The sequence below is a fragment of the Osmia lignaria genome, chromosome 1 (assembly GCF_051020975.1).
Source record: "Osmia lignaria lignaria isolate PbOS001 chromosome 1, iyOsmLign1, whole genome shotgun sequence".
NCBI classification, from domain to species: Eukaryota; Metazoa; Arthropoda; class Insecta; order Hymenoptera; family Megachilidae; genus Osmia; species Osmia lignaria.
The window spans coordinates 13,004,121-13,031,794 of record NC_135032.1 but is presented as its reverse complement, the minus strand read 5'-3'; the positions used below and the strand labels follow the sequence as shown (position 1 = coordinate 13,031,794).

Sequence of the window (27,674 nt, the reverse complement as noted above, 5' to 3'; positions counted from 1 at the left end):
CATGCTTATCAAGGTGGCTCGATCACCTATTTATTTAAGGGTTACTCCTGCATCTAAAATTAAGGAAGTGTACGATATATGACATACTTCATGTACTATTTATGTTTCACTTGAAAGAGGAGATCAATTACTAATAAAATGTAAATGTATAATTTCCTTTTTAGTTGTTAATCCTCTATACATAAGTATCGTGTAATACTTTGCTTTCTTAGAATCAAATATTTCATCAATTTTCTGTCGAAACATATTGTAATATGAATGTTTTAATGAAATTTTTTTTACAAAATTAAGTTTAGTAGACATTTGGTTTAGATAAATAACAGAGAGTGATTTTATTTGCTTATTATGAAGTAATTATTACTGAAATTTTAAGAAAACATTCGAAGCGATATAAAACCTGTATACATTAGAAATGCAAATTTTATTTCAACCGAGTATTATTTGTTGAATTTGTATGATATTTATAATGATATTTTTCACGAATGCCTATTGTATATTTCAATATGTGGAAATCTACAGCGTAAGTTTATTAAAAAGTATGCGATAGCGGAATTAATGATATGACCCTTATCACCAAAAAGAAGTTACATACGTGCTATCATTTGCATTTCATAGTAACAAGGTGGTAATACGTATAATGTAATTGCAAACCGATTTTATCTAAAAGAAAAAGAGAATTTATATATTCTTGAAAAAAAATTAGACTTATGTAGTACCTAGAAATAATAATAATAATAATAATAATATTTGTTATAACTTAAAGGAATGGTGGAATAACGGAACAAAAGTCTAGGAACATGGAACATGTGCAGGAACATGCATCCGGTCCGTGAGATTTTCCCCGTGCCCTCTCACCTTAATCTCACGTCTGTCAAACGGTCGTGAATTTTCGGAAGATGTGAGGCTTTGGAAAGTGGGCACGCAAAGAAAATCGCGTCACGACATTCGCATGATGCCCTCACGTTTAAAATCTTTTACGGCCGCCGATGCTTCGATTTATTTGCGGTAACAACGAGGAAGCATTTGACGGTAAAGGGAGCGAAGTGATCTTGGACGGTGCATACAGCAATGGCCACGACAGAAGGAGTTACGATAGAGGAGCTCAGGACCGAGATCGAAAGGCTTTCGCGAGAACTAGATTTAGCTTCAACGGAGAAAATACAATCTGCTCAATACGGTCTCGCTTTACTCGAAGAGAAGTCCACATTGCAACAAAGATGCAACGATCTCGAGGCCCTCTACGAAAACACGAAACACGAGCTGGAAATCACTCAAGAGGTTAGCTCAAATCTTTTAATAAGTTTTGATGCCCAATGTGAATTGCTTATTTGTCAATTTTCTAGAAAGTTCTTTATTCATTGATTGTAGAATTAATTTGAAAATTCTAAAATATATAGTTGGGATAAATTGGACTATGTTCGTTAGATACCCAATTATGTTATGTGCTAATGAGACAATTAAATATGCAACAGTTTTAATAAAGCATTCCTTATTGTCGGATGAAAATCAGTTGACCATTAATTTATATTTGCCTTTTATTTTCACAGGCTTTAGCAAAGTTTCAAACAACTACAAAATTGACTACAAAGAGTGGCATAGAACAAGAAGAGAGTCTTCTTAACGAAAGTGCTGCAAGAGAAACATCTCTTCAAACACAGATCATTGAATTAGAAAATGAAACCAAGCAGTTACGTCATGAACTTGAACGTGTACAAGCAGAACGCGATCATGCGTTACAAGAAAGGGAAGAGGTTGGAAAAGATCATCAGCAAGCAGAAACTGAGAGAAAATCTTTACGTACCATGTTACGTGAATGTAGATTTCGGGAAGCTAGACTTCTTCAGGATTACTCAGAATTAGAAGATGAGAATATTTCGTTACAGAAGCAAGTATCTGGCTTAAGATCCAGCCAAGTAGAATTTGAAGGTGCCAAACATGAGATAAGAAGATTAACAGAAGAAGTAGAACTTTTAAATAGTCAGGTTGAAGAATTAACAAATTTAAAGAACATTGCTGAGAAACAAATGGAAGAAGCGCTTGAATCGTTGCAAGCCGAGCGTGAAGCAAAATATGCATTAAAAAAGGAGCTGGATCAAAGAATTAATAGCGAATCAATTTATAATCTTAGTAATCTTGCTCTTTCGATTAGAGGAATTACAGAAGATCAAACAATATGTAGCGACGGAGAAGACGATTCCCCGGCATTACGTAGAATCGAAGCAGATTTAAAGACTCAAGAACCAGGTACTTCCGCTACTGACAAACAAGTTGATTTGTTCTCGGAGATTCATTTGAATGAACTGAAGAAATTAGAGAAACAGTTAGAACTAGCAGAATCTGAAAAAGCTCATCTTACACAAAATTTACGGGAATCGCAATATGCCGTTGAAAAAAGTCAGAATGAATTGCAATCTTTTGTTGCGCGCATAGTGCAATTAGCAGCCCATGTGCAATCATTACACCATCTTCACTCTAAACTGCCTGAGAAGCAAACTGAAGAAACAACATTAGATAAGTTGAACCAGGTTTGTAATTTGTTTTTTTATTTTCTTTAATACTTTAGAGTTGAATACATTTGTTGGTCTTATTTTTATTACAGGCAATTATGCAATATCACCAATGGAGTGCTATGTCCGCGCGAGAAGTGAATCAGCTTCAAAAGGATTTAGCTGAATTAGAAAATGGTTTAACTATATCTGACTCAACGCAACAATTGCGAACAGAATTAACGAACCTAAGAAACAAGGTATATAATTTTGTACCATTTTTAAAAAATATTTTACATAAATTATTTTTTTAATTGCATCCGTTTACTATCGTTCCTTTAAATTTCTTTCTTTTTTTTTTAATACATATATATATATATATATCTTTGGTCTCGTGTATTTACAAATTATTACAGCAAATGTTATGAAGAATAGAAATGTGTAAGTTAATAATTTCATTCAACTTAATATCAATACTTCATTGATAACTTGATATGTGTAGATAACAAGAATAAACTGTGACTCGGGCACAATGACGCTTAATATTCAAAATTTAGACTTTGAATCGAAATTATGGCATTTCAGATCCCCGAGTCAGAGAAGAGCCTTCAAGAAAAGGTTGGAACGTGTGGTCCCTTTAACGTATTTACCAGTTATTTAATAATGATTGTCTTTTCGCTCTTTTAATGATCCGTACAGATTGCTTTTCAGTGTCCTAACAAACCATCATGTATTGCTTTTGATACTATCATGTTCTTAACTACAAATGTTCCTATAACTACTTATGAATATATCATCGTTTCACGAATTGAAGACTCCTTTGTGAAAATCTTTCCAAATTCTACATGTTTTATTTATTTTCACAAATGAGTTGTCTCGTATTAGCGTCTATATGAATGTTCTTATTAAATGCTCGAACAAACGTGCGGATCTCAATCGCTATGCACTGTGGCTTTAAAATAGAATGTGCTTAGGAAGAAAAAAACTTCAGGATACTATCCTATTCATTTCATTTGCATCTAACGTAGCATGAGTCAGACTCACAGAGCCTATTTGCACGACGTTCGAACAGAGAATATATTAGACAGTCTTGCAAAACTATGTCAAGTACCGTTTCCCTGAATCTGACTTTATAATGAAAGTGATTTGAAATTGATATTACGTGTAAAACTCTACTGAACAAATGACACAAATGATGATAATTGTAGCAATTAAGAGGAGAATAAATATAGAAATTTTATAATTACATTTCAGCTTTTAGATACAGAACAAAGAAGCATGCAACTTGAATCTGACATTGCTACACTTTCGAAATTGGCAGTGGAAGCTGGTGGTTTCCTTGATTCTGCACAAAATGATTTACAAAATATTTCCGACGAGCTTGCTCAACTTTACCACCACGTGTGTACGGTTAACGGAGAAATTCCTTCACGCGTGGTCCTAGATCACGAGAAGATCGTTCCTGAGAAGGAAGATGAAAATGAAAAGATCGAATGGTGTAGGACATTGTTCAAGACCGACATTCAGATCAAAGATTTGGAGAGCCTTAGCAAATCCAAAGAAGTTGCAAAACATATAGAAACTGCAATGGATCAAATAAAACATCTTAGAAGTGCTGTGGAACACACGATCGAACTTTCAAAGGTTAAAGGAATGCAGTCGAACGTATGCAATGTTTGTGAAGGTAAATTGAAGATGCTATTATTCATGCGTTTTTTTTTTTTTTTTTTTTTTAAATTTATTTTCTCGGAATATGATTTGCAATGTACTATTGTAAATTATAGGATCAGTGAATGAGAACAAGGCAGAGGTAGCTGACTTACAGGAACAAGTAATTAGATTGAAAGCGTTGTTATCAGCTAAACGCGAACAAATTGCTACTTTGAGAACAGTGCTGAAGTCAAATAAAAATACAGCTGAAGTAGCACTTACTAATTTAAAGAGCAAGTATGAAAACGAAAAGAGTATCGTTAACGAAACTATGTTGAGATTAAGGAATGAGCTTAGAATGTTGAAAGAGAATGCTGCAACATTTTCAAGTAAGTTAATCATATAAGATAAACTTGATGACAATGTATACGTAATTTATACATGATAGTGATATTTAAACATATTTTTTTTATTTTTTGTTTTACTAACATTGTCGTGTTAACGTATTAATATTATTATACTAACGATTATTATTAGCATTTATGTACATTTTATTGCTTCTAACGAGTTGCGCTACAATTGATTATGCAATTGCATTAGGAGTTTGCCAACAACGATATTGCGCCGTTTCCTAACAAAATATATCTTAATATATATTTTTATATGTAAATAATAGATTTACTAATTATCGAAAATTTGAAAAGAATTGCAAATTAATTTCCACGCGTTTAATCTTTCCTATTTTTTTCTTAGTGTCAAGATAATTATATTTATATTATGTATAACTAATTTATTATCGTATATCTAATGTTATTCATATTTTTTTCTTTATGTGCTTCTACTTGGTGTTAATACTTGCTAACCGCACTTCTCAGGTTTACGTGCGATGTTTGCCGCACGTTGCGAGGAATATGTAACACAGGTGGACGAGTTACAACGTCAGCTTGCCGTGGCCGAAGACGATAGAAAAACATTGAATCAACTTTTACGACTCGCGGTGCAACAGAAGCTTGGTTTGACCATGAAATTGGAAGAATTAGAGGTCGATCGGGAATTACGGAATACGCGAAGACACGCAGCCAGTGCAAATGGACGAGGTAGAATGCGATTGTCGCAACAGACAAACCGTCCTCATTTAGGCAGAGATTTCTTCTAGAAAATGGTGAAGATGTGGAGCAAATTGTTCTGAGATAAACGAGGATCTTGAACTTTTCAATTTTTTACTGCTCATCGTCGAACTACATTCTACGTGAAATCATTTAACATTACATATACTTTTTTCTTTTTTGGATTATTTTATTTCGAGACGCAGAGAAGTAGTAAACAGAAACGTTCTTGCAATACGTAGTGAAAATATTTTTACAAAATTCGTACAAACGACGACCATTTTCTAGGAAACATTTTTGGCATCGTGAAGGATATTTTTTGTTTGTTAAAGACGTAGAGCAGCTTTGAAATGTTCATATTTTCTTGTATTCGTATTGCTCCATATCGTAGGGTTTATAGAAAGCTCTGTCTTCTGTTACCAATATTGTTAGTAGAGATGTTTGGCAAGCATAGAATGTATTTCTGTTGCAAGATTTTTTTCCTGAAACATTCTGTGCTTGAAAATTCATTCATGGAGAATTATTATTGAAGAAATTCTCCTGTGAATGGGACACTTATCGATATCTAATGAATTGATTTTTAATCGATTAATCTTTCTTTTTTAAGAAAGATATGTTAATTGTATATGTGTTTATTTTTACATTTTAAAAGTTTTTATTCTTTTTGTAGTTAGGTTTTACATCTTTCAGTATGATAATTGTGTATCATCGTAACTACACAACTAAATCCATACGGATGGTTCATATGGTTGTAGTAACTATACGAATTTTTTGTATTAATGGGGATGCATGATAAAATGAACGTATATTGTTTTTAGGTAGACGAAACGAAAAGGAAAAAATGACGAGTTTGCATTGCATACCATAGAGACAATATTATTCTGCGCGATTGTAGCGTTTATAATCAAAGTAGAACGAGTAGACGTATAGCGTTGAAAGATACAGAATAGCAAAATAACAGAATTAGGGACCCATCTCCAAGTAGCTCCTCTAACGAATAGAATTGTTTTTTTTTTACAGAGAAATATTGTTTTACCATCTGCATGTATTCCATTTTATCATTTTATTCGAATAGTTGTTTTAAAAGTATTTAGTGAATGGCATTTTAACTGGTCTGGTAGATTATTGCTTAACAATATTGTACCATTTAGTTATTCCTGAACAGGAGAGAATCATTTCTAGCGTCGATTCATGAAACTTGGCCTAAATAGGCATTAATTCAAATTTTTGAATTTGGAATTTGGCAGCTTTTTACTATTATATTTATAATTATTAGCAGTATAATCATATTCTATATTGATTTATTTAGTATCTTTTAATCGTTGTTAATTTATTGAAATCAGCAGCTCTGCTTTTAATATTGATAAATGCATAATAATATTAGTAGATCTTCTCTTGTAAGATTTGGTGCAGCTAAAACACATCAGCAAATATTTTAATCAGTTCTTTGTTACTTAAATTTAATACACCAGTCAATTTTGTAGATTTAGTTAACATGAAATTGGTTGCGTAGTAACTCTCGGTACACCTTTTTTTTCTTCATTTCATTCTGTCAAAGCAGAATGTTACAAATGCAAGTAAATGAGAGTATAAAATCTCACGATATTATTTATTAGCACCTACCGATGTTTCTGTTTGCATTTACAAAAATAGATAGTTTTAGGTGTATCTGATGTCTCTACGAGTTTTATCAATAATTTGCTTAATTATTATCAATCAAGGGAGTGATTGTGTGTGCATTTTAAATAGGGATTCTGGCATAATGTGCATGGTACATTGTGCAGGATACTTGAACGCGATTTTACTGCAATTTTACACGTATTAACAGTTTATAATTTTTTTAGATTTATTATTGTATACCAATCGTATACCGAACGTTTCATATTTATTGCATACAATTCACATTGAAAAGGATTTACGCTTTTATTGGAGATAATATTCATTTCACTGAACGATGGTGTGAAATTTTTCTACAACACAAAAAGTGCTATCCTGCATGTGTACGTAACACATACGTTTATCATGAACCATCTTTAATCAAATTTGTTATTAGCTATTAGTATTATCAACTTTATTACTTTTATTATCATTATTAACAATATTATATATAATATAATTATTGCGATATTGCTGTCAGCTTCATCGCGGAATCCAGATGAGTACCTAAAGAGAATTTATCGATCGTTCATTGACTTTATCAGTCGATTGATTAGTTGTCACTATAATTATATTTATACCGTATAGTTATTGTATTACCTGTGTCTATGATTTTTAATCAGGAACAGAAATTCTTATTTATGTTGTTTCAGTTAACAGTATCTAACAATCGATGGAATAAAATTTCAACGTGGAATTTTTGTTTTATATTTTTATTTCCTACGTTTGGTTCCCTTATTAATAACTTTTATTGTAAAAAAAAAGAAAAAAGAAATCGTTAATTCTGTAGTCAAATGAGAAGAAAAATAGGTATTGCCATTTGATTATAGAATTATTCTAAGTTATCATTGTTATTTTTACCTTTTTTCTTTTTTTAAGCGATAGACACAGGTGTTTGAAATTTTTGTCCATAAACCGAGCCAGCCTCAAGTCACCGTCCCTTTCCTTTCCTTCACTTTGTTGCCAGGAACAGGCCAGAAAAACGAAATTCTTTCGTTTCTTAATTATTATCATTAATTACTATTTCTCCTATGTCCTTAAAGGAAAGAAATTCGTCCTCGATTTTTCGCCTTGCCGTCCGCGCTGTCCAAAGGCGACTCAATATCGTTCGCGTTAGATATACAGCATGTATATCGCAATGTGTAATTAAATCTCAAAGGGATAAATTTGAAATGAGAAGAATTTTCATGATAGGTTTCTCTAGGGAAGGAGATTCCATCCTTAACGCATAACTCTTGCGTATTATAGCTAGCGACGAGGTCCTCCTTCCCGTACATCATCATTTTTTATTAGAGAAGCCTACTATTCTCTCCGTACCATATCGAGAATGTAATTGAACGAAATTAAGTCGTCAAAGCGCAAGCTGTGACACACTTGCCAAAGATTATTCTGTCCTTTTAAGGGGTATCTTTATTCCCTTCGCACATACACACTTGACGTCCTTCACAAAGTTCCTTCACATTATACAAGCTCTTTGTAGACATAATATCCTGTTCAAATCTCAGAAAAAGAGCCCGTTCTGTTACAGATATAGAATATTAATTAATTAATTATTTAATTAATTAATACGATTCACCGTATTGCCATTTCAAAAGGAGAACATAATTAAATCTTGGAATCTCCTTTCGTCCATAAATGTCTCTTCTCTATTTTCTGAATGGTCTGAACGGTGTGAGAAGGACAAAATTATTCGACAATAATGATGTTAAAAATTTGTCATGATGATTTCATGAACTCACACCGGGAAGAACTCTAACCCCTTGTTTTATATAAATAAATCACACTCGTGTCGAATGGTAAATAGTAAATCTCTAAATGAAATTTTTAAAAAATTTAATTATTCTTAATTTTCTTAGTATTTGAATTTTTAAAAAGAAAGATTTTCACACGTTTAAAGGATCTGAATTTTTCTAGAAAAATTATAAGGCAAGGGGTTAAACCTGTCCTTTTGTCTATTCTTCGTCGAGCTTATACGATTAAGGAAAATTATCTAAACGGTCATTTAATTATATCGAACAAGTTGAAACTGTTATATTTTTACATTCGCGTGGAACTTGATCGAAAAATGATGATTCAATGTAAATTAAAAAAAAAAAAAAAAAAAGAAGAAAAGTCCAGTTAAGAGGATTATTAAGAACAATAAAATGTCAAACGTCTGCCTGTTGAGCGAAGATGAAAGAAAATTATATAATAATAATAATAACAATAATAATAATAATAATAATAATCAGAATGTATGTCGATTGACAGGCAGATTTTTGCTCTAGGCTTCTATGAAAAGCTCTGATTGCGTCCCAATTCTGGCTCAGTTCCTGGCGATGGTGTGTACCTTTGGTTTAGATCGTATTATACACTGTGAACTGTAATTTGTAGTACGATTAGAATTAAAGGAAGTTGATTCTAACACTTTCATGAATAACATAACGGTAATTGTCGTAACACTAAAATTCTAAATAGCATATTAACACATTTGTTAAATTACATTTAACCTGTTCTGGAAAATGAGTAATTTTTTAATTACTTATTAGTAGCTAATATAATACTGACCATTAAAGTATTAGAATCAGCTTGTTTCCGGTTGTACGATAAGCTACGATCCATACTGTACGATTAGGAGTAAAGAACATTGGGGTGTCGAGTAAAGATTAGCTCTAACGGCGTAAATTAAGCGATTTAACCGATTGCGTGTAATGTTGTGCTGGAATTACCAATGATTCATTGGAGAATTATCTAAGGGAATCTTGCACCTTAACAGGGTCCACGTGTGAATTTAGTCAGAAAGAAATCAATTCTCTTCATCATTGTCTACCATTTCATCACGAATGTCTTTCAATGTTGAAGACTATCCTAATCTAGTTTAATAGGATATTTAAGGTATACAAATATTTCTTCTTTATAAATCTTGTATTTGTATTAAAAATTGATAGTTGGTGTCATGTAGGTATTTGTGATTTTGATAGTCAATTAGAATTTAGAAATCGATGATTTTCATCCTCAAAAGGCCTTTAGACGTTTCCAATGCTTATATACTTACATAATATAAAGAAAATTTGAATAGTTAATAAATATTTAAGGATTAGAATTTAGTAGTAAAATTGAAGAGAGATTGGGTATAGAAATTACATATTTTATTTTAATATTACGACTACAGAGTATGTCAGAGCTGCATGAAAATTTACTTTTAACGAAAGGTTTTAATTATAATATTATAATAAAACTTTGTACGTCAATACTTTTTTCATTTACAAATCAATTTACGAGTAAATTTTGATTTCAACTCTTCATCATTGACTGACATTCGAAATCAATGAACAGCATAGTCTCTTTAGTCTGACACCGTGCTCGAACAATGGACCCAAAGTCATTGTAAATAATGTAAATGCACATTTTAGTGTAAACGGCATCGTCTAATAAGACAGAGAAGTAATTAACGAGTAATTAATGATTTGTATTTCCGAACAACTTTCGTATATTTTCTTCTTCGTAGCCGTGTGTACGTACCTACATTTAATCGTAAGAAACACCAACTGTAATCGTGTAGTGAAAAACCGAAAATTCAACCTACCAATATTTGTAGTGAACTTCGCGATCTTTTTTCCCCCTCTTTTACCAACTTAATCAAGACGTGTTAATTAGATTAGACATTTACGTAGATGTTCAACGACGACACTTATTCAAAGGAGACGAAACACGTGCAAGATAGGTACACACTAATTGTACCTGGTGTTAAACGTTATTAAACCGGGATATTACTCGTATTAGGGATTCTTTTTGTAACATAAAGTGAAATATAATCATTTGTAACACGACCACTATTTCTTACTGAATCATTTTTTTTTTTCTTTTAGTTAATCCATTAACGCAAAGGAAAGTGTTGGAAGACTATAATAGAATGCGAATCGCTTCGGATCATTCACCCTACGTCCTATGCCCTATGCTCTACATTCTACTATTATGGGAACCGGAGGAATCTTAAAGAATTGTTATCTTGCACCACTGCCACTCGCAAAAGCATCTCAGAAATAATTAAACCCATCATTGATCCTTCATTGATCCACCATTTGGTTCACCGTTGATCCACCGTTGTCCTTGGTAAAAACGAATTATTTTCTTACAGTTTCTAATTATACAATAATTTTTTATGTATGTATTATTTTTACGATTTTTTCAACTTTTTTAACTTTTAATTCAGCATATCTTTCAAATAGCATTTTTCTTTTCCGTTCAATTTAATAATTGATCGTTTTCCACTGTTCTCATTTTGACGAATCGATCGGTGAAAATAAATTTCAGCTCTGTTGGAAACGTGAAATATTTCAAGAGGTTGTTGCCCATTGAAATGCAAACGGTGTTAAATTGTATTTGGCACTGGTTGTTTCGGGCCGTCTGGGAAATCCAGGGGGTTAGTAACCACAACGTTACACACTGTACAAGTGTTTGTCAATATGCGAATCGAGTTAACTAGAAAATTGCTCTATTTCAATTTTCAAGGTTACGCATAAGTCTTACATTTCTTTTTTTTTCTATTCGAGATGCAAATTAAAAACAATTAAACTGTTGAACTGTTGACCGATGCAAAATTACCCTCGGTTTATTAAAAGAAATTTCGTAACTTTATTGCATTCACAAGCATCGCAAAGAACTAAAATTATACTGTGCAATTAATAACATCTGACTTATACTGTAATTACCCGGGGTCTTTACTTCTTTCATTTAGATAATGAAACTACCTAAAACTTCTTCAGGTACACAGTAAAATCCTGGAAGTAACGAATCTTATCGTTAATTTCTCATTCTCTTTGCTGTAATATCAATCTTATTCAGGGATTCGCTTTGAAGAAATTTCAGTTGAAGCGACGCAGGTAAAGAGAGAAACCTTTTCAACGTTTGGATCAAAATAATTCTTTCTTTTTATTTTTTAATAGATACTCAAGAACGGAATTATTACATTATGAGCACTTGTAGACGGGAATGGTGCGCCAGTAGTACTACTCAATCACTATAGACACGGATTTTTCGCTGAAAAGTGGCAACAATTCCAATAGACAAGAATCTTCAAGTATCATTGGCATTTTCTCTTTATCTGAAGATCCAAAGTAACGCGATTACCGTTTCTCGTTCCGAGACGGAGATACTGGGAAACAAGTTCCTATTGAAAAGTCTCAGAAAAGCATATTTCCATCCAGGTATCTGTGAAAATTTCTTTGACATTCCTCTTTGATCAGGCACCCTTCTTTCATTAATTATTGTTTGTATTTTTTAATTAGAATTTACGAGGTTCGAAATACGCCAGCCAATTGAAACATTAGTAAGCGTCAGAAGCTATGTTACAACCTTTGGGATTAAAATTTCTTTAAGATAAAAGTACGAGGTAAGTCCTCAGATGTGCTATTGGTACATAAAGAGAAATAACGATTTAGAAGGGCATAAAAGCCAGTAAAAATGGTTAGTTCATTGGGCAATATGTGAGAATGTGTATCCTGAAACGCTGTCCTTCCTGAAAATATAATACAATATAATAGGTAATATCAAAGCAGAATCCTAGAACAGAGTGCAATGTGCCCTGAGCGTTGCGACATCAACGGGGTTGTTCGCTTCTTAATGGTTTAATTTACGACTTTGTCTTCTCGGTGTCGAATTGTAGATAGCTTTCAGTTTATGATCGAACCCATTAATCGTCGTATGAAAATGAATCGAAATAAAATCATTCGCGAAGAAGGAGCATCCTTAAATTCGTGTACAAGATTCAGAGAAAAATTCTTATTAGAGTAACATACATAGTGACATAGTAGCATCAAGAGTCCGGTCTCTATCTGGAAACTTGCAAAGAGTCGCGATCAGGACCACGCCCTCGGCAAAGAAGCGACGCCGACGCCGACGCCGACGCCGATTCCGCCCCTCACCTCTCCCTTGTGCCGCGACGCTCCCCTTTCCTGGCACACCGGTTACACGCTGCCGACTAACGTATCTCTCTCTCTACTTGTCTCCCACCCTAGGCTCCGGCGCCTCCTCCCCTTACGGGCAGCCCGATGGCCCCAGGATCCTCGTCAGAGCGACTCGACTCATCGCTGACGGTGACTCGTCGCGTGTCGTCCGATCAGTCTTACTCCGACCTCGCGCTCGTCAACGTTGTCGTTGTCGTGCCGCCGCCGTCGCCGTCGTCGTCGTCGTCGTCGTCGTCGCCGCTCGTTGTCGCCGTCGTCGTCGTCGCCGTCGTCGTGCTGGTGGTGTGTGCTTTTTTTCATAATACGCTGACCACCCGGTGAATTTTGGATTTCATAATCAGTTACGTTCGTGTTTGTCTTTTTTTCTTTTCCGCTGTCAACATACAATACATACACACCCCGTACGTTTGTTCCCTTTTTTTCTCTCTCTCTCTCTCTCTCTCGTGTGTTCGCGGTGTATACATATATACATATACTGATCTGGCTCGCGAAAACAATTTAACGAAAAAGATCAATTAATTGTGAATCGATAATACCGTTAAAAGGGCGTGAAGTTTGTGACAGCTGATCGTTGATACAAAAAAGTGAATTAGGTTTTGTTATTCTATCACGAGTTTGAATTATTCGCGCGGATTGTCCGTTCAATTTCGATCGAACGATCGATTCGATATATCGAAAGGTGCCAATCGAATTGTCGCGCGTGCATACGTAGACGCGTCGTTTCGTGAGAGTGTTTCTGCCGGTCGGAGTGTTCATTTTCTTGGCGAGTTTCTTCTTCAAGGTTAGTTCCTGTACATGTATGATTTCTACAAATTCTAGCGTTATAAATGTTCGTACGTAACCGCGATGTAGTTTTCGTATTTATATCGTTTGCTGCCCGTGGAAAAGTTTGACACGTACAATTTGTGCGCGCCATTATCGGTGTGGCGCTGCGTATGGATCACCGGTATTTCGATCCGTACAGATCTACCTTCCTGTAAAACTGTTAAATTTATTTAATACAAATCATTATTTGCAACCTAAATTCTTTGCAAATGATTCATTTATTATACTATTTAACTGTCTTTGATCATGTGACCAATATTTGGTTCTATCGATACACTGTCAACTTCATACGACGCCCTGAATAATGTATCGTATTTTTCAAGCTGCTACGTATTAATTATTGTATTTCTAATACTTTTTAATCTTACATTTATTTAGTTATTGGGAATGAATTAAAATTATATCATTGACGTTCAAACGGAAATACCTCAATTCCTAACCTCTTTTATCGTTGTTATTACACCTGTTCTATCATCAACATTCAATATACCAACATTATTATTATCGTTATCACTATTCAACTGCAGTATTGTTAAAGTAAACTGCTTTTGCGCGTGCATGACTAGAATACATAGTTGGAAACTTTTGATTTATATTGCTATCAAAATAAGAGGTGAGCGCGGTTGGGAAAACGGTGAATAGTTATGATCGTCAATCGTAAATTCATGTGTGTAGTTGTTCAAATAGACGAATCGTAAGTTTTAGAACCCTGTTTTAGAACTTTAAAGTTTAAACGTATGCAGCGAGCGTAGTTCTAAATGAACAATCATGGCGATGAGCAGTAAGTCGTTGTTTATTTTTATATTGATATCGTTTGCCAATTAAATCTATTGCTATTTGTAGCGTCCATTAAGAAACCGGATGTGTAAAAGTATGCAATGATCGTTGTTGCTCAGTCTAATGCATTCGCATGCGGATGTTATGTAAACTTGAGCACAGGGTGGACGATTAAAAATTGCTATCACGTTAACGTATAATTTAGGTTCTTCTGGTATAAAACACGTAGAGAATAGTCATCGAAGTATATGCAGTTATGAATTCGTAATGATGAATTTTTCATCGTGAAATGTTCCATCGTTAATTGGATAGCTTCTTCAATTTCTCGACCACGTAATATCGATGTTCGATACGTGATTTTGACCAGCTATTCTCGCGAAGCGAATATCGTCAGACAAAATTTGCAAATAATATTTTTACCTACCTTACGTTAATGATAATTACATCTGGCGTGACTGCGGTAAAGAATATATTCGAAAAAAATAAAGGTATACGTAGACCGTTTTATTCTAGAGCGACGAATTTTCATCTCCGGTTTGTTTGGTCACGTTTCTCCGGAGTAAAACGACGAAATTCGAATAATGGACGATTTACACTACCGGCAATTATACCTGTGGGGTTGCTGGTTAACCTGACCTGCTATTAAGTCGTGAAACATACGTGTCGGGCTGGTAATTTCTGGCTAGCACGCGAAAATATCTGTTGGGAGTATTAATTTTCGCGAGTCATCAACAGCTAGCTTAATTCATTCGTGGGCAAATTATTAAATTGGTGCATATAAATGACCGAATTTCGAAGTATTAAAAGACTGACACTATTCGATGAGAGAAAATTATTGCAAAGTGGCACTTGTAGTGTTATCTATTTAAAGTTTAAAGCTTAAAGCTTAAAGTTTAACCCCATGAACGTTTCGTCGATATCTTTAATACTTGATACACAATGGCTGGCTGCCAATAGTAATAAAGAACTTGAAACAATCTGTGTCAATCTATGTTGCATTGGAAATTTGGAAAGGTGGTTAAATTAATTGCAGGTTCTATTTGTAAAATCTCTATCGTAGAAACAACAGTTGAATGAAAAGTGAATTTCATAAGAGTCGATTGATTTTGCTTGGAAAGTGCTTCGAGCACACCTATCGTTTCACCCTACTGGTGAGGTCCTCGATATAATTTATAGATATGTTTACCGGCGAGAGAGGAAATTTACTCTCATAAATTTATCAGTTTATTTACTCGTATCAGTCTTGAGTACTTAACAGTCTTGGGAAACCCAAGAAAGCAGATATATTACAAAAGAAAATAACGGACGTGTGAGAATTCTTAATTGTTCAAAAGAATATCGAATTGAATATTGATGAAGGCTTTATACGGTGAAGAAACAGTGATTAAATGTTTCTCAATCGAGTATGAAATTGAAAACACGAGGATACATTTCTTGAAATCTTGAAATGTATCGTGTGAGATCTTTGTTGAAAAATCTTGTTATCGTGGGGGTGAAAGTGTAACCCCCGACGTGGATGGTAGCGAGACAATGAAGAGCGCTTGACACGATTCTCTGGAGGAGGCCGTTAAGTCTGTTACCGTAGATAATATACGGGCGCAAAAGTGAAACGCTCGTGGAACGTTGGTCGAGATAATCGTCAGATTTATGGGACGAAAGAAGCGAAAAAGAAACGTCGAACTGCGGTAACGGTGTTCTTTGCTCGTAAATTCGAAGAGACGATAAATTCGTTCCGTGGCATTCTTCATTTTCGCGGATAGGATAGGATTCATCTCCGCAAAGAGACAGGGTTCCATCCGAGACGGTCCTGCCATTCGTTATCAAGAAGAATAATGCAAATTATCTCAAGATGTTGCCCTTTACACTTGTGTCACTCTTGTATTTTAGAAAAAAAAATGAATATGTTACACCAGCTTACAGTGGTAGGTAGCTAGAGTATCTATAATTCATCTTTTACTCTCTCTAATGGGAGGTTTCTTCATCTACTTCAGCCATGGGAAGTCAGCTTACTTACACGTGGGTGCACCATGGTATAAATCCTTGGGGGTATTCAGCAACGACGAGCATTAAGAGCTCACAGACAGAGAGCTCCGTAATTCTCTGGCTTAAACGTTCACGCGGTTATTGTTCCATGATAAATTCTGAAAGGTGTCGTATGCACTGACTCCTCGGTATCGTTAATTACTAACACGTTTAAGAATTTCGATGAAATTTAGCTCCTTTGATGTATTTCAAAATGCTATTTCCGAACTTGCACTGTTTTTCAATTTGTAACAAAAATATCTTTCAATCCGAACCAGTTTTGAAACTCATCACGGTAGAGAGATAACACCGGAATGGAATTTCATTTAATAGCAATGCGACAGGGAAACTTGAATAAAAGTTGGCGAGGTTATCAAAGGGTTGTCTATTTTGAAAAAGTAGTTTAGAGCAAGGAATTGTGTAAGCTTTCGTTGGAATGTAAGAGGCTCGAAGAGGAATTTAGAGGTCGAACGTGGTCAATAACCGACCTTCGTCCAAGCCCGCGAACACAACTTACAAAACATTTAAAAATAGCCCACGTGCGCAGCTCTCGAACCGGAAACCTTGGTTCAGTCGACTCGAAACGAGTCAAGCTTTCGATCAGATACATCGGTCTTTTCATTCGAAAAGGAATTAGGACAGCGGTGTTGAAAAATTTTCTATTCAACTCGGTCCTTGGTTTCTTCGTCAAGTTATTTAAATGTCGAATGGGAAAAGAGAAGGTCTCGAATGCTCGAAACACTCTAAGAATGTTCATTAAGGATCTTGTTAAATAAATTTTCGCGAAACAGAGCAACAGCGTTTTAATTAAACGAAATATCAAAGTCAGTTTCTCAGTATACAAGCGTGTAAGACGAATAGTTGTACATACATATGTATATATATGTACTCAGAAATCAGAAGCATGATTCACTTCTTGACGATTCTCAAAGCGCGAGTTATCCGCAAGTGAAATAAATGTTGCGTGTCAGACGCATTTGGTCTGATCGCATACCACATACGGTCCTCCGTCTGTTACTACTTAAGTCTTTCTTACAAGAGTTCCCGTTCTATTTTATTTTTATTTCATCTGATCGTCGGTGATATTTCTTTGCAAAATAGAAAGCACTTTGGCAAAATCGTTTGTCGGAATGAATCAGTCTGGTAATAAGCGATAACGTTTCGTGGGAAAATAGGGCCCTCGTATTTTATTTCCATCAAAGGGATAGCCGTGAAACGTGGAAAAAGGAAGGCTTTAACGTCATGCGATCGCGTTTCACGCTTCCCTTACCGCGATGCTGAACTATTTCAACGGAATAATTAAAGGATCTCGGTTCAAGGAGCTAGATAATGACAGTAATTAACTTTTTTTCCTTATTTTTTGAAACCGTATCGTTATCGATGACTTCAATTAATTTGAAAAACAATGTCTCCTTTCGTGTTAAACATTAAAATTGTTACAAGAAAGTGAAACCTTCCACTGGCTATATATATTTATGAAATCCTCGACAAGGAATTGCTACGATGCTTAGCCTGTGTAAACTTATAGCGTTATGTAACTATTCCAGTGATATTTTTGGTGACGGTATAATTCGGAGAAATACAAGAAAATCCCTGTATTAGCATTCTAAATATACGTTGCATAACGATAACGATACAATGTGTCTTTCATCTTTTTAAGGTGTAATTATGCAAATTCAAGCAATTAAGATTTCACATTTCAAATTTCAAATTTCAAATTAAAATTCCACCAACAAATGATAAGCTTGAAAATCAGTTCTTGATCAAGCTTGAAAATTTTCTCTTCAATTTCGTCGTTTCATCGAGGCATTGAAAGAAGGCTCTGAAAGCTTTCAAAGAGCAGTGATAGCGTTTTTATAACAAAGAAGCCGAAGAATCGTGGTTGTCTGGTGTCCTCGTACTCTACTGCTCCGTTGTTAGTCGTTTCGTTTGCCAACCAGCCAAACTGTTGTCTCTATTCTCTGCCATTTCGAACGCAGCCCTTGTAGTCACTCTAAACGCGAGACACTCTTCTTCTCTTCTAGTTTTAGATCAGTCTTGAGACGGAGATCGAGCGCGAAATTTAAGGACTTGAACGAATCAACGATGCGGCTCGAGATAATGATGATGATGATGATGATGATGATGATGATGATTCGGTCGATTAGAGAATACAACGGGATATTCAGTCGGAAATATATTCGGGACCGAGAACTTCTGAAGGTTCTTCTGTAAAGTGGTTCATTTCATTTCTATGTCTCCATCATTTACTCGTAGGTATACGTTCGTTCTTTTTTGAGGATAAATTATTGTATAATATAAAAAAGTTGATACATTAGGAAATACTTAGGTATCTGAATTGTACTCGAAACAGCCCTAAAAGTCTGAAGGAGAATTTAAGTTTTTCCATCAGACTGTCTATTCCATTCCATTTCTTTTTATTTCACTATGAAACCTGTTATCAACGGTACGTTCCATTTCGATTTCAGAAAATGTCGTCGTTACGAACGCAATCGACCGGTGGCGGTGTTCTCGGTTTGAGCAGTGTCGGTTCTGATCGTACCGGTGCAACATCAACCGGTGCTGGGTCACATTCGCACTCTCACAGGAAACATCATCATCATCACAGAAGCAGAAGCGCGCCCAGGGCACCGGAAAAACCACCTAGGAAGCGTCATCTTAATCCTGGCCACAGCCTTGCCTCCATTCCCAGCCAGATTAAGCTGTCAATGTTGAACAGTGGCCTCATCTCGTTCAGTGAGTTCAATAAAATTCTATTTTCATCTTCTTCTTTTTCTTTTTTTCTTATTTTTCTTTAGCTTCAAATGAATTCTCTCCATGATTTCGTTTTCCATGGAACAGTGAATTCACTTGTATACCTAGCGATTGGCAATATCCTCGCTTGATTGATTCAAGTTATTCGATCCGAGTGAAGGTGTTCGAACAGTAATTAGAGAGCAATTATTTAATTATCGAAGCGCGAATTAAATTAATATTTTCACAGCTTTCACTTCCTAGCGAATGTATTCAACATTTTAATAATCTTCTGATTGGTAATTTGATTCGCGAGGGGTAGACAGACATTTGATCTGCTCTCGAATTTGGCGGATACGTAACGAAGATCGAGTCCGATAAGTTCGATTGGTTATGGGGGAATTTTCTTTCGGGCGTGAGAAAAAGTCGAGAGTGTGAAAGGCTTTTGTAAAGTTCTGAAAGGATTCTTTTTCTTCGTAATAGCATCGACGCGGGCCAGGGAAGATCCGTAACTTGATTCGATCAAGCACGCCACTTCAGTAAGGCTTTTCGAAACGTTTTAGATGCTTTCACCTCTCCTCCCGTACCAACTAACAATGATTTTTTTTCTTACGATATTTCATATGAAATTCACATTTTCCATAAAATTAATTTAATCATTGTGTGTCTTTATTGTTCATAAATGTTTCATCCATCCTGAAATTACTTTCGCAAGTTACACCATAAAATATAGTAGATGCAATAACAATAAATAGCTGTTGAAAAACGATATTGCGAAGGAAAGTAAAGGAAGCCCTCGAATCTCGAGCTCGTAAATTTATTTCTAAAACCATTGTCGATATATCTTGTGTCTTGTACACCAAGGATTTTTCTGTATCTGCGACAACGTTACAAACACCGTGAAATCCAACCGAGGATTTTAATTCATCACACCGAATTACATGCTTTTCGTACAGAGCTTTCAACCTTCCGATTTTAAAGTTTCTTTTTTTCACGAAATTCGTTTTTTTTTTTTCAACGTTGTATGTACCATTTTTAATAATACCTACACACGAAAATAGCTGTACGTTTCATTTTTTTTGTTTTTTTTTCAAACGATACTTCACAGTAAACATTCATCCGATACAATTGAACTTTTCTGGAAAAAAGTGACTTTGTTATCCTTGTTATTGTTTACCGATATTATTTCAAGGTCGACTTTAGTTTTCTTTTTAAAATCGGAACTGTATATTCTCGTTTCGGATTTAAACGAATCGGATTGTTAATTGAAAACGACGGTATTCCGGAATAGCTTGTTCGATGTGACGTTGTTTCGTTGATACCAAATTAACTTTCAACTCTTCCCGTAAAGTAAAAATCGTAGTAGATTATAGGTTAATCGAATTAACGCGAATCAGTGAAACGGAAATGGTAGCGAGACGAAATTCGGTGGATCGTTGAAACGGAAGAGTTAAACCGTGATATAAGTTCCGTGCTTTATCGCTTTTGCTTCGGTTGCGCCGAAAAGCGGGCGGGCTTAATTCGAAAGCTTTCCGATGCACTTCGGTAAACGTGTTCCCGCGATATCCACCATCGCAAATCGCGTTTCAATCCTCTGCTTTAATGCTCCTGAATCGAGTGTACGGATCAATGAAACACACAATCTACACGTGTATTCAGCCTTCTAATTGAAACTCTTTGTCGTAAGAGTCAAGATGAAAAGGAAAGTTGTCACAATATTTTCTAATTTACATTAAAGTTTAATTTAGTTTCTTTTCTTCCCGAATATTATCTACGTCTAGTATTCTTGAAATAGCACGTTTACTTCCATTGATGATCCAGATTCTCTGGATTTCGCTCGATAAACAGCCACGCAAATTCGTCACGAAATACCTGGAAATTTTTTTTTTTTTTTCGTTTGGTAAACATCAATTTTAACGCGTACGTTGTGACGTACGTGGTCTAAAATTAAAAGATCGGGCCTTCTTTTTTTTCAGTTTACAGCATTGTCGTGTTTACGAAAATGATTTCAACACGATTTCACCGTCAAAATAGTCGAAATTTTTTCGAGGAACGAGTGAAAATATTGCGGTAAATTTCGGTTGGGTTTATGGGAAAGGAAAATTTGATTTAACCTAATTCAATTAAAAGTATCCAAATACCTGAATACCTAAGTATGAAAGTAAAATATAGAGAAACCGCGCATTCTAGACTAATCGTTGAACGATTTTGGTGTTCGTCGAAATATGTAAACACTTTGAAATGGATCGCAGTTTAGTCCTATCGTCGGTCCAAGGTTTATTTTGAATAGCAACGAACGATGGATGTGTCTGGTTGGTATCCGGGTTAATCCACTTGGGCTTCAATTTCTATTCTTGAAGCTACGCTCATCTTCTCTTTTGCTCTCATCCTCTCTTCCCCTCATTGTCATATTATTTCGTTGTATCGCGAACATAGAAATCGTGCTTTAATGCAAATTACAATATCTTTCTAGATATTTGATTACGATAGACCACGTAGAGGAAGTAACCTTAATTGCTATTAGCATTTCTCGTACCATTTTCTCGCTGTTAACAATGTAATAGCTGGAGAAAATTGTTTCGGTTTTGTTGTAATCTATCAGACAGGAGGGAAAGAAATGAATCAGAGAAGCGTGTAAATTCTGTCCGTAACCTTGCTTGAAAGCTCTTTATTTTCATGTCACTGACACAAACAGAGGAGGGTAACGTGACGAGGGGTTACGACGCGAGTGTAAGGAACACATGTCACATATCCTCTGTATTTCGCTCTGTGCTATTTTCATACACTATCGTATGGAGTTTGAAAGGAAAATTTTTAGGTAATAATTTTCACAATATTTCTATTTGTCCATAAAAGAATTCTTAAATAGAAAGCAATTGTTGGTAGGTAATAGAAAAGATGAAGGATTGTACGCGTCGTCGTTTGTCTGCGGCGCGGCGTGCCGAACATTTCAAAATTATGGCCGAAAATAAAATAGTTGACCCAGTGCCCGAGCCCTGTATTCTTCCTCGCCTCGTTTTCGTGTCAGTGGCGCAAACACGCGACGGGTTTAACAGGGTTAGACACCGAAAATCACGGCGCGGCACAGACCGTGGCGTGGGGAGCGAAAGAAATGCATGTCGAGGTGCATGCGAGCTGCATTCGAGCTGCATTCGAGCTGCATTCTCGGCTCCTTCAGCGATCGTGAATTATTTTTAACGCGCTACGTGCATACATACATATGTATGTATGCGCAAGCCACTCGGCAAAACGTTCTTAGAATCGTGTCGCACGGGAGACTGGCATTTGCTGGGTTTCTTCTTGTTTGATCTTGACACGAATACGCCGATATAACCCGGTGACGACCACCAGTGTCTCTTCTGATCTCTGTCCCTTGCTCTTTTCTTCCTTCCTTCGTTCATCGCGTCGATCAAAATAAAACGGTGCTTCCTTGCTCGATCGTTTCGTTCATTTAAATCAGTGACAAACAGCAACAGTGACCGCGAAGAAGCGGTGCACACATGCTTGCTACTTATGACAAGTGGATCTGGATCAGAAACAAACGAAAGAAGAATAAACGAGGGACAGAACACAAAAGGGATAGAGGGTAGTGCGAAATAAAAGAAAGAACAAACGTGGCCACGTGAGCTGGATGTCATTCAATCTCGTTCATCTGCCCTCCTGGAGCTGACAAAAAATATTGTTTGCCATTCGACGACACTTTTTCCTTCTATTCTACCATTCGCAGTTTGCTCGTTCAATGTATCCAGCGAGGAAAAAAAGACGGGTTCTTTTATAGCTGTTGGTGCACTCGTTTCCGATTTGTATAACGTTCCGATTCCGTGGTTTTCTCTCGTCATAAGTTTATCACACCGTTGTGGGCTTCTGTCGTTTTTCAATTTTTCTACGAATACGTTTTCATTCAAAATTATTAATATTTTTTTACAAGATGTTAACTAACTGCTGACTAGAGAGAGAGAGAATCATCTCGCTTTCTCCGTTCGTTACGAAGCCTATGCGGGTAGAAATTGTGAAACAAACATTGTTACGCTTCGCTCGATTGCACATTCGGCCTGTTGCATTACGCAAACGTAGATCGATTAATCCTCGTTTACGAGCTCGGCTGTTTCTCGAGGATTCAATTCGATCGACGAGAACGATATTTAATCGCAAAACGCCCTGTTCGCGATACCCTCGAACCAGATATATTCGGGTCGACTGAATTTATAGGGATGCTTGAACACGTTTCCTTTGAAACGTTGCTCGGAACTATTATATATTTGTTTAGCGAATAGCTAAAAACGGACATGGTCGTTTCAACTTGCCGAATGAGATTCAAATAGAATTTTTTTCTCTCATTTTTCCACCCTTTCTTCAATGATTTATTACAATTTTTATAACTTTGTTTCGATGAACGATTCAGTTGGTTCAAATATGTTTCAATAAAGGTACATATACGAGACAGAGATTAATGAAATTTTTCACGCTTATTGTTACGAAACAATCAATCTTAACGAGTGAACAGGGATGATAAATTAAAAAATGATCGATGAAAAAGATGAGAAGAAATATCGTGGTACATGAGAATCTCTAGAAAGATGAAGCTGAAATGAACAGCATGGCAGTATAATTATATTTCAGGAAATGTTCATCTTTTAAAAATGAAATACAAAATAAAATATGAAAAATTGCAAAAATGATATTCCGTAAATTCGCGTAATTACTTTTTCAACGAAAACGAGTAACACGTTTCATAATCGTGTACCAGCTGTAGAAAATCAACCGTTGAAGCATATTGCAGTTGCAGTTGTGCATCGTGTCAATGCTGGGACAGCTCGAAAATTTGCGGTGTATTATCGCGGAGGGTGGTGGCCTGAAGGAAAGATGGAATCTTTGACGTGTCTGAAACGAGAAATTCCAAGTGGCAGTGTACGATGGCTCGCGGTTCGCGGCTGGCTAAATACAAACTTGCCCTGCTGCCAAGTAAAGCCAATTACTGCATAATACTGCTACCTTCGTTGGTAGTAACTCTTTCACTGGAACACGAGAAACGAACGAAGGGATGTTTGTCCTCGAAGAACAGCCCTGCCTACTCGTCTATTAGCTATCCTAGAACGATCAATGTTTTGCGTGAAAATTCTCAATAGTTGACGAATTTCATTTGATCAGAGGTTGCAATCAGAGGCTGCATTATACGGTGGCAGAAGGAATATCAAATTAATCTGATCAGCTCGTACCATCTCGCGTGTAGACGTGGCTTGTGCACACGGATGAAATTTCACTGATTAACAAGGGATAGGTAAACACGCGTCTATCAACGAGCGGATACGGATATGTGCTTGCTGTTTTATGAAGCTTCCTCGTGTTTGGTTTGATAATGGGCTAACTGTGCATAATACAACTTTAAATTATTCATGATCGAGTGAATGTCGTGATTAGCAGATATTTCGAGAAAATGAATACAGTTAATTATTATTCTTGCATAAATTAGATTATGGCTATTAATGATCATTGATTATTTCCTAGTATAGTATTTTAATTAAATTATTAACTAAAGTAAGAATAACTAACTGGATGCTAATTACTTAAGTTTTCAAATTTTTACGAACCAACTATTTTACAAAATCATATAAAATATTAAATTATTCATCGATTCATTTACCCTGGTGCAATAAACAGTTACTCCTGTTGGAATCAATAATGTCGTTCATTATTCATCGACTGGGGAAAATGAAAATGAAAAGGGAGTACTAATTAAGAATCATTAGCTGTCCAAGAATATAATTAATAGCCAAGATATTCACTACCTTACTAACGATAAGAACATCTTTTTTTACATTTTTTTTTTTTTATTTCTGCGTCATTATTCTTTTTCACTTGAAAACTGTTCCAACTAAATGAACCTTCGCAATCTTATTAATTACAATTATTTAATTCAACATTCAGCACAAGGTTTTATATCTTATATTAAACTTCTTTTGTCAAACGATGGATTTTATTCAATATCAGCACAAAGGAGCAATGAACTGAATTCATTTTTTCTTAAATGATCAAAGAACATTTCCCATGAAAAATAATAATCTATAATAACGTAGATACATCAAAAGATTTTTCCTTGCTTAAAGCGCAGTCTCGATTTTTTATAAAGTAGTTCGATAGTCTTCTTCCTTTTCTCCCTTTTTCGTTGTTTTCGTGCTTGTCGCGGCAAAGAGGGATCACAGCCATTAAAATGATTGCTTTCTTCTCGCTTGGGATTGCTAACTTTTACTCTTGCCGTTGCTCTCATTGTAAACTCAACAAAAAAAAAAAAGTAAATTAAATACGTTAGAAGTAAAAATTTCGTATTGGTGTACGCGTGTTGGGAGTTGAATTGTCTGAAATTTTTCCTTCGATGAACATATTAGTTCTGATCATTTGGAACACGATTGTTAATCGATAATCCATCGTTAAACTACTCGATCAATTAATCACTTGCATCGATAAATTGCTTTGTAACGTCGGAGACTTGTATCCCCATTATCGGTGCCGACGAAATTGTTATGGAACGGTGTGAAATGATCGATCGCTATAGTTCTGCAAACTGCAACGATCCGACAAGGTGGGCACGATGTTCACCAATGTAATTCGCCCTCAGGATTATACAGATTCTCTCTGTGAACCTAACGATACATTCCATTCAAAATTTTCCATCCTTTCAAGTGGTATTTCCACTGGCACGCGATATTTCGAATTCTGGGTTAAGGATTTATGAATGGAAGTTGCTTATTATCGTGGACTTTTCTTTGAAGTTTTGTCTTTTAAATTTGAACGTTTTACATCGGAATCGATATGTAAATTCGCGTCGATATCAAGTAAAAAAAAAGAAGAAAAAAAAAAAAAAGAATCTCGAATGACCAGAACGTGGTCGAGTTGCGACCGCAAATGATCGATATTCAGCGTGTGCCGCGGAGAATTTAAAATTTTCGTAGCGGTTCAAGTATCGTGAATTGATGGAAACTTTTCTCGTCCACCAGAAGGGGGGACAACGAAAGCCATTTCATGGAAATTACTGCACCAGGGAATAATGGCGAACTTTTAAGGATTTTTCTCTTTCTTTTTTCTGTATATTCTGTATATTCGTGGTGCTTTTATCATTTTCGAACAGAAAATTATGCTTTCGAAACGTATCGAACGTAACAGGATGATATAAAATGGTACGGTTAAAATCCAGATGTCCAAAAAGATTTGAAAGGACATTGGACAAACATCGTTTATCACCAGGAAGAGAACAATTGATAAATAAACGAAGAAATGAAAAAAGTTATAAGAAGAAGAAATCAGTTATCATGATTTACGAAAGATAGATGGGTTTGAGTCGGTGGGTGTCTAATTGCAGAAAATGTAAAGATGTCAAGGCTCGACACGCGGCTGGGGCTGGGCATCGTAAATCGTGAACGAAGAATTTTTCCGCGTCGCGTCGCGGGTAAACAGAACGGAGACTCAGCGAAAAAGTTTCGCTGTCGGCGATAGCAGCGATTCGAAACGAAAATAAATTCGCCGGACATTGGGAACGGAGCCAATCCAACCGAGAATACATTCGAAATTTATCGCGGAACGTTCCGTTCTTCCGTCTACCAATAGTTTCGCTCTCGATCGAGTACCGGAAGTCGATCGTATCTCCTTAACGATCAGCGGAGAGGAATCGGGAACGCTTAGACACGCGACCGATCCCCGTGGGAACCGACGATCCTGCGGGATGGAAAACCGTAGGTACTCCTGGTGAATTCAAGAGAGGATTACTTGGAAAATTATTTTCAGATTGTCCAAGATTTTTCTTCCTTCCTTTTCATTTTCCTTTGCCTTTGCCTGTATTTCAAAATTTCATTCAATGGAATTTCTGGTTTAATCGATACAAATTATTCCTTTTCAATAAACTCGTGGCGATGGTAAGTTTAATCAGCTTACGTTTATCGTGGTCGGTACAATTGATGGGCGGAAGAAGCTTATGGAATTTTCTTGCGTTTACAAGTTATTTCTGGATAAACCTGGTCGGGGTTGATGTCCTTTTACAGACCAGTCGATAAGCTTCACGGCTCTAGATCGTAGTTTGCCAATTCCTAACATTCCTATCCGTTTCGAATGACTTACACAATCTATTTTCAGCTATAGATAGTTTGCATGTAATCGAAGAAACGTGAAAATCTAAAGTACTATGAAATCGAAACTGGTCCTCTGTGACTTGTTATTCATTTTTCTGGTTTCGCGAAACAGAGAATAATCTTTCACCTCGTGGTCCTTCATCTCTTATCGAGTCAGGCCGGAAAATTGGCTGCCAGGTAAATTACTGACGGCTCTGCATATTATCGATTGAACGAGGTGGCGCATCAATTTGCAACGTTGCTCGGAAATAGGGGGAGGCGAGGGTTGAGGGTTAAAGGTTGCTCGTTTTTCATCCTCCCGCGGCTACCTTTAAAGGGATGGTCAGCCGAATCTCATTAAAAATGGAAGTCGATTGA

General features: G+C 35.9%; 2 protein-coding genes across 6 annotated transcripts in view; both read left to right on the top strand.

The window, feature by feature from the left end:
• The first annotated feature begins 744 nt into the window (after positions 1-744).
• BicD (Microtubule-associated protein Bicaudal D) lies at positions 745-10,977 on the top strand. 2 transcript variants are annotated; one of them, XM_034328448.2, is made up of 8 exons: positions 745-1,278; positions 1,548-2,525; positions 2,600-2,746; positions 3,072-3,104; positions 3,741-4,170; positions 4,271-4,525; positions 5,012-5,233; positions 10,747-10,977. In XM_034328448.2, exons 1-8 carry the CDS (start codon positions 1,069-1,071, stop codon positions 10,872-10,874), a joined length of 2,403 nt encoding a protein of 800 aa, XP_034184339.1. In that variant the 5' UTR covers positions 745-1,068; the 3' UTR covers positions 10,875-10,977. The 2 variants fall into 2 exon arrangements, with proteins under 2 accessions (XP_034184339.1, XP_034184340.1); XM_034328449.2 differs by lacking the exon at positions 3,072-3,104 and having other exon boundaries at positions 750-1,278; positions 10,747-10,958.
• A 669-nt stretch (positions 10,978-11,646) lies between these two features.
• The window catches only part of Ptp36E (protein tyrosine phosphatase 36E), a 28,677-nt gene continuing 12,649 nt past the window's right edge, over positions 11,647-27,674 (top strand). The window contains exons 1-4 of one of the 4 annotated variants that reach the window (XM_034328466.2): positions 11,647-11,760; positions 11,824-12,084; positions 12,166-12,269; positions 18,936-19,203. In XM_034328466.2, the coding sequence (XP_034184357.1) occupies positions 18,939-19,203 (265 nt within the window). In that variant the 5' untranslated portion in view covers positions 11,647-11,760; positions 11,824-12,084; positions 12,166-12,269; positions 18,936-18,938. Of the gene's footprint in view, positions 11,761-11,823; positions 12,085-12,165; positions 12,270-12,971; positions 13,625-18,935; positions 19,204-27,674 lie in introns of those variants that run through there. The other 3 variants (XM_034328465.2, XM_034328469.2, XM_034328468.2) reach the window with 3 other exon arrangements.

What these genes read in the sequence shown, in the direction of transcription:
- BicD (XM_034328448.2), top strand. Translation starts at nt 1,069, where the DNA reads ATGGCCACGACAGAAGGAGTTACGATAGAGGAGCTCAGGACCGAGATC. An exon ending in AGAAGAGCCTTCAAGAAAAG is followed by an intron (nt 3,105 to 3,740) that starts GTTGGAACGTGT and finishes ATTACATTTCAG; the next exon opens with CTTTTAGATACAGAACAAAG. An exon ending in AGCCAGTGCAAATGGACGAG is followed by an intron (nt 5,234 to 10,746) that starts GTAGAATGCGAT and finishes TTTTTCTTTTAG; the next exon opens with TTAATCCATTAACGCAAAGG.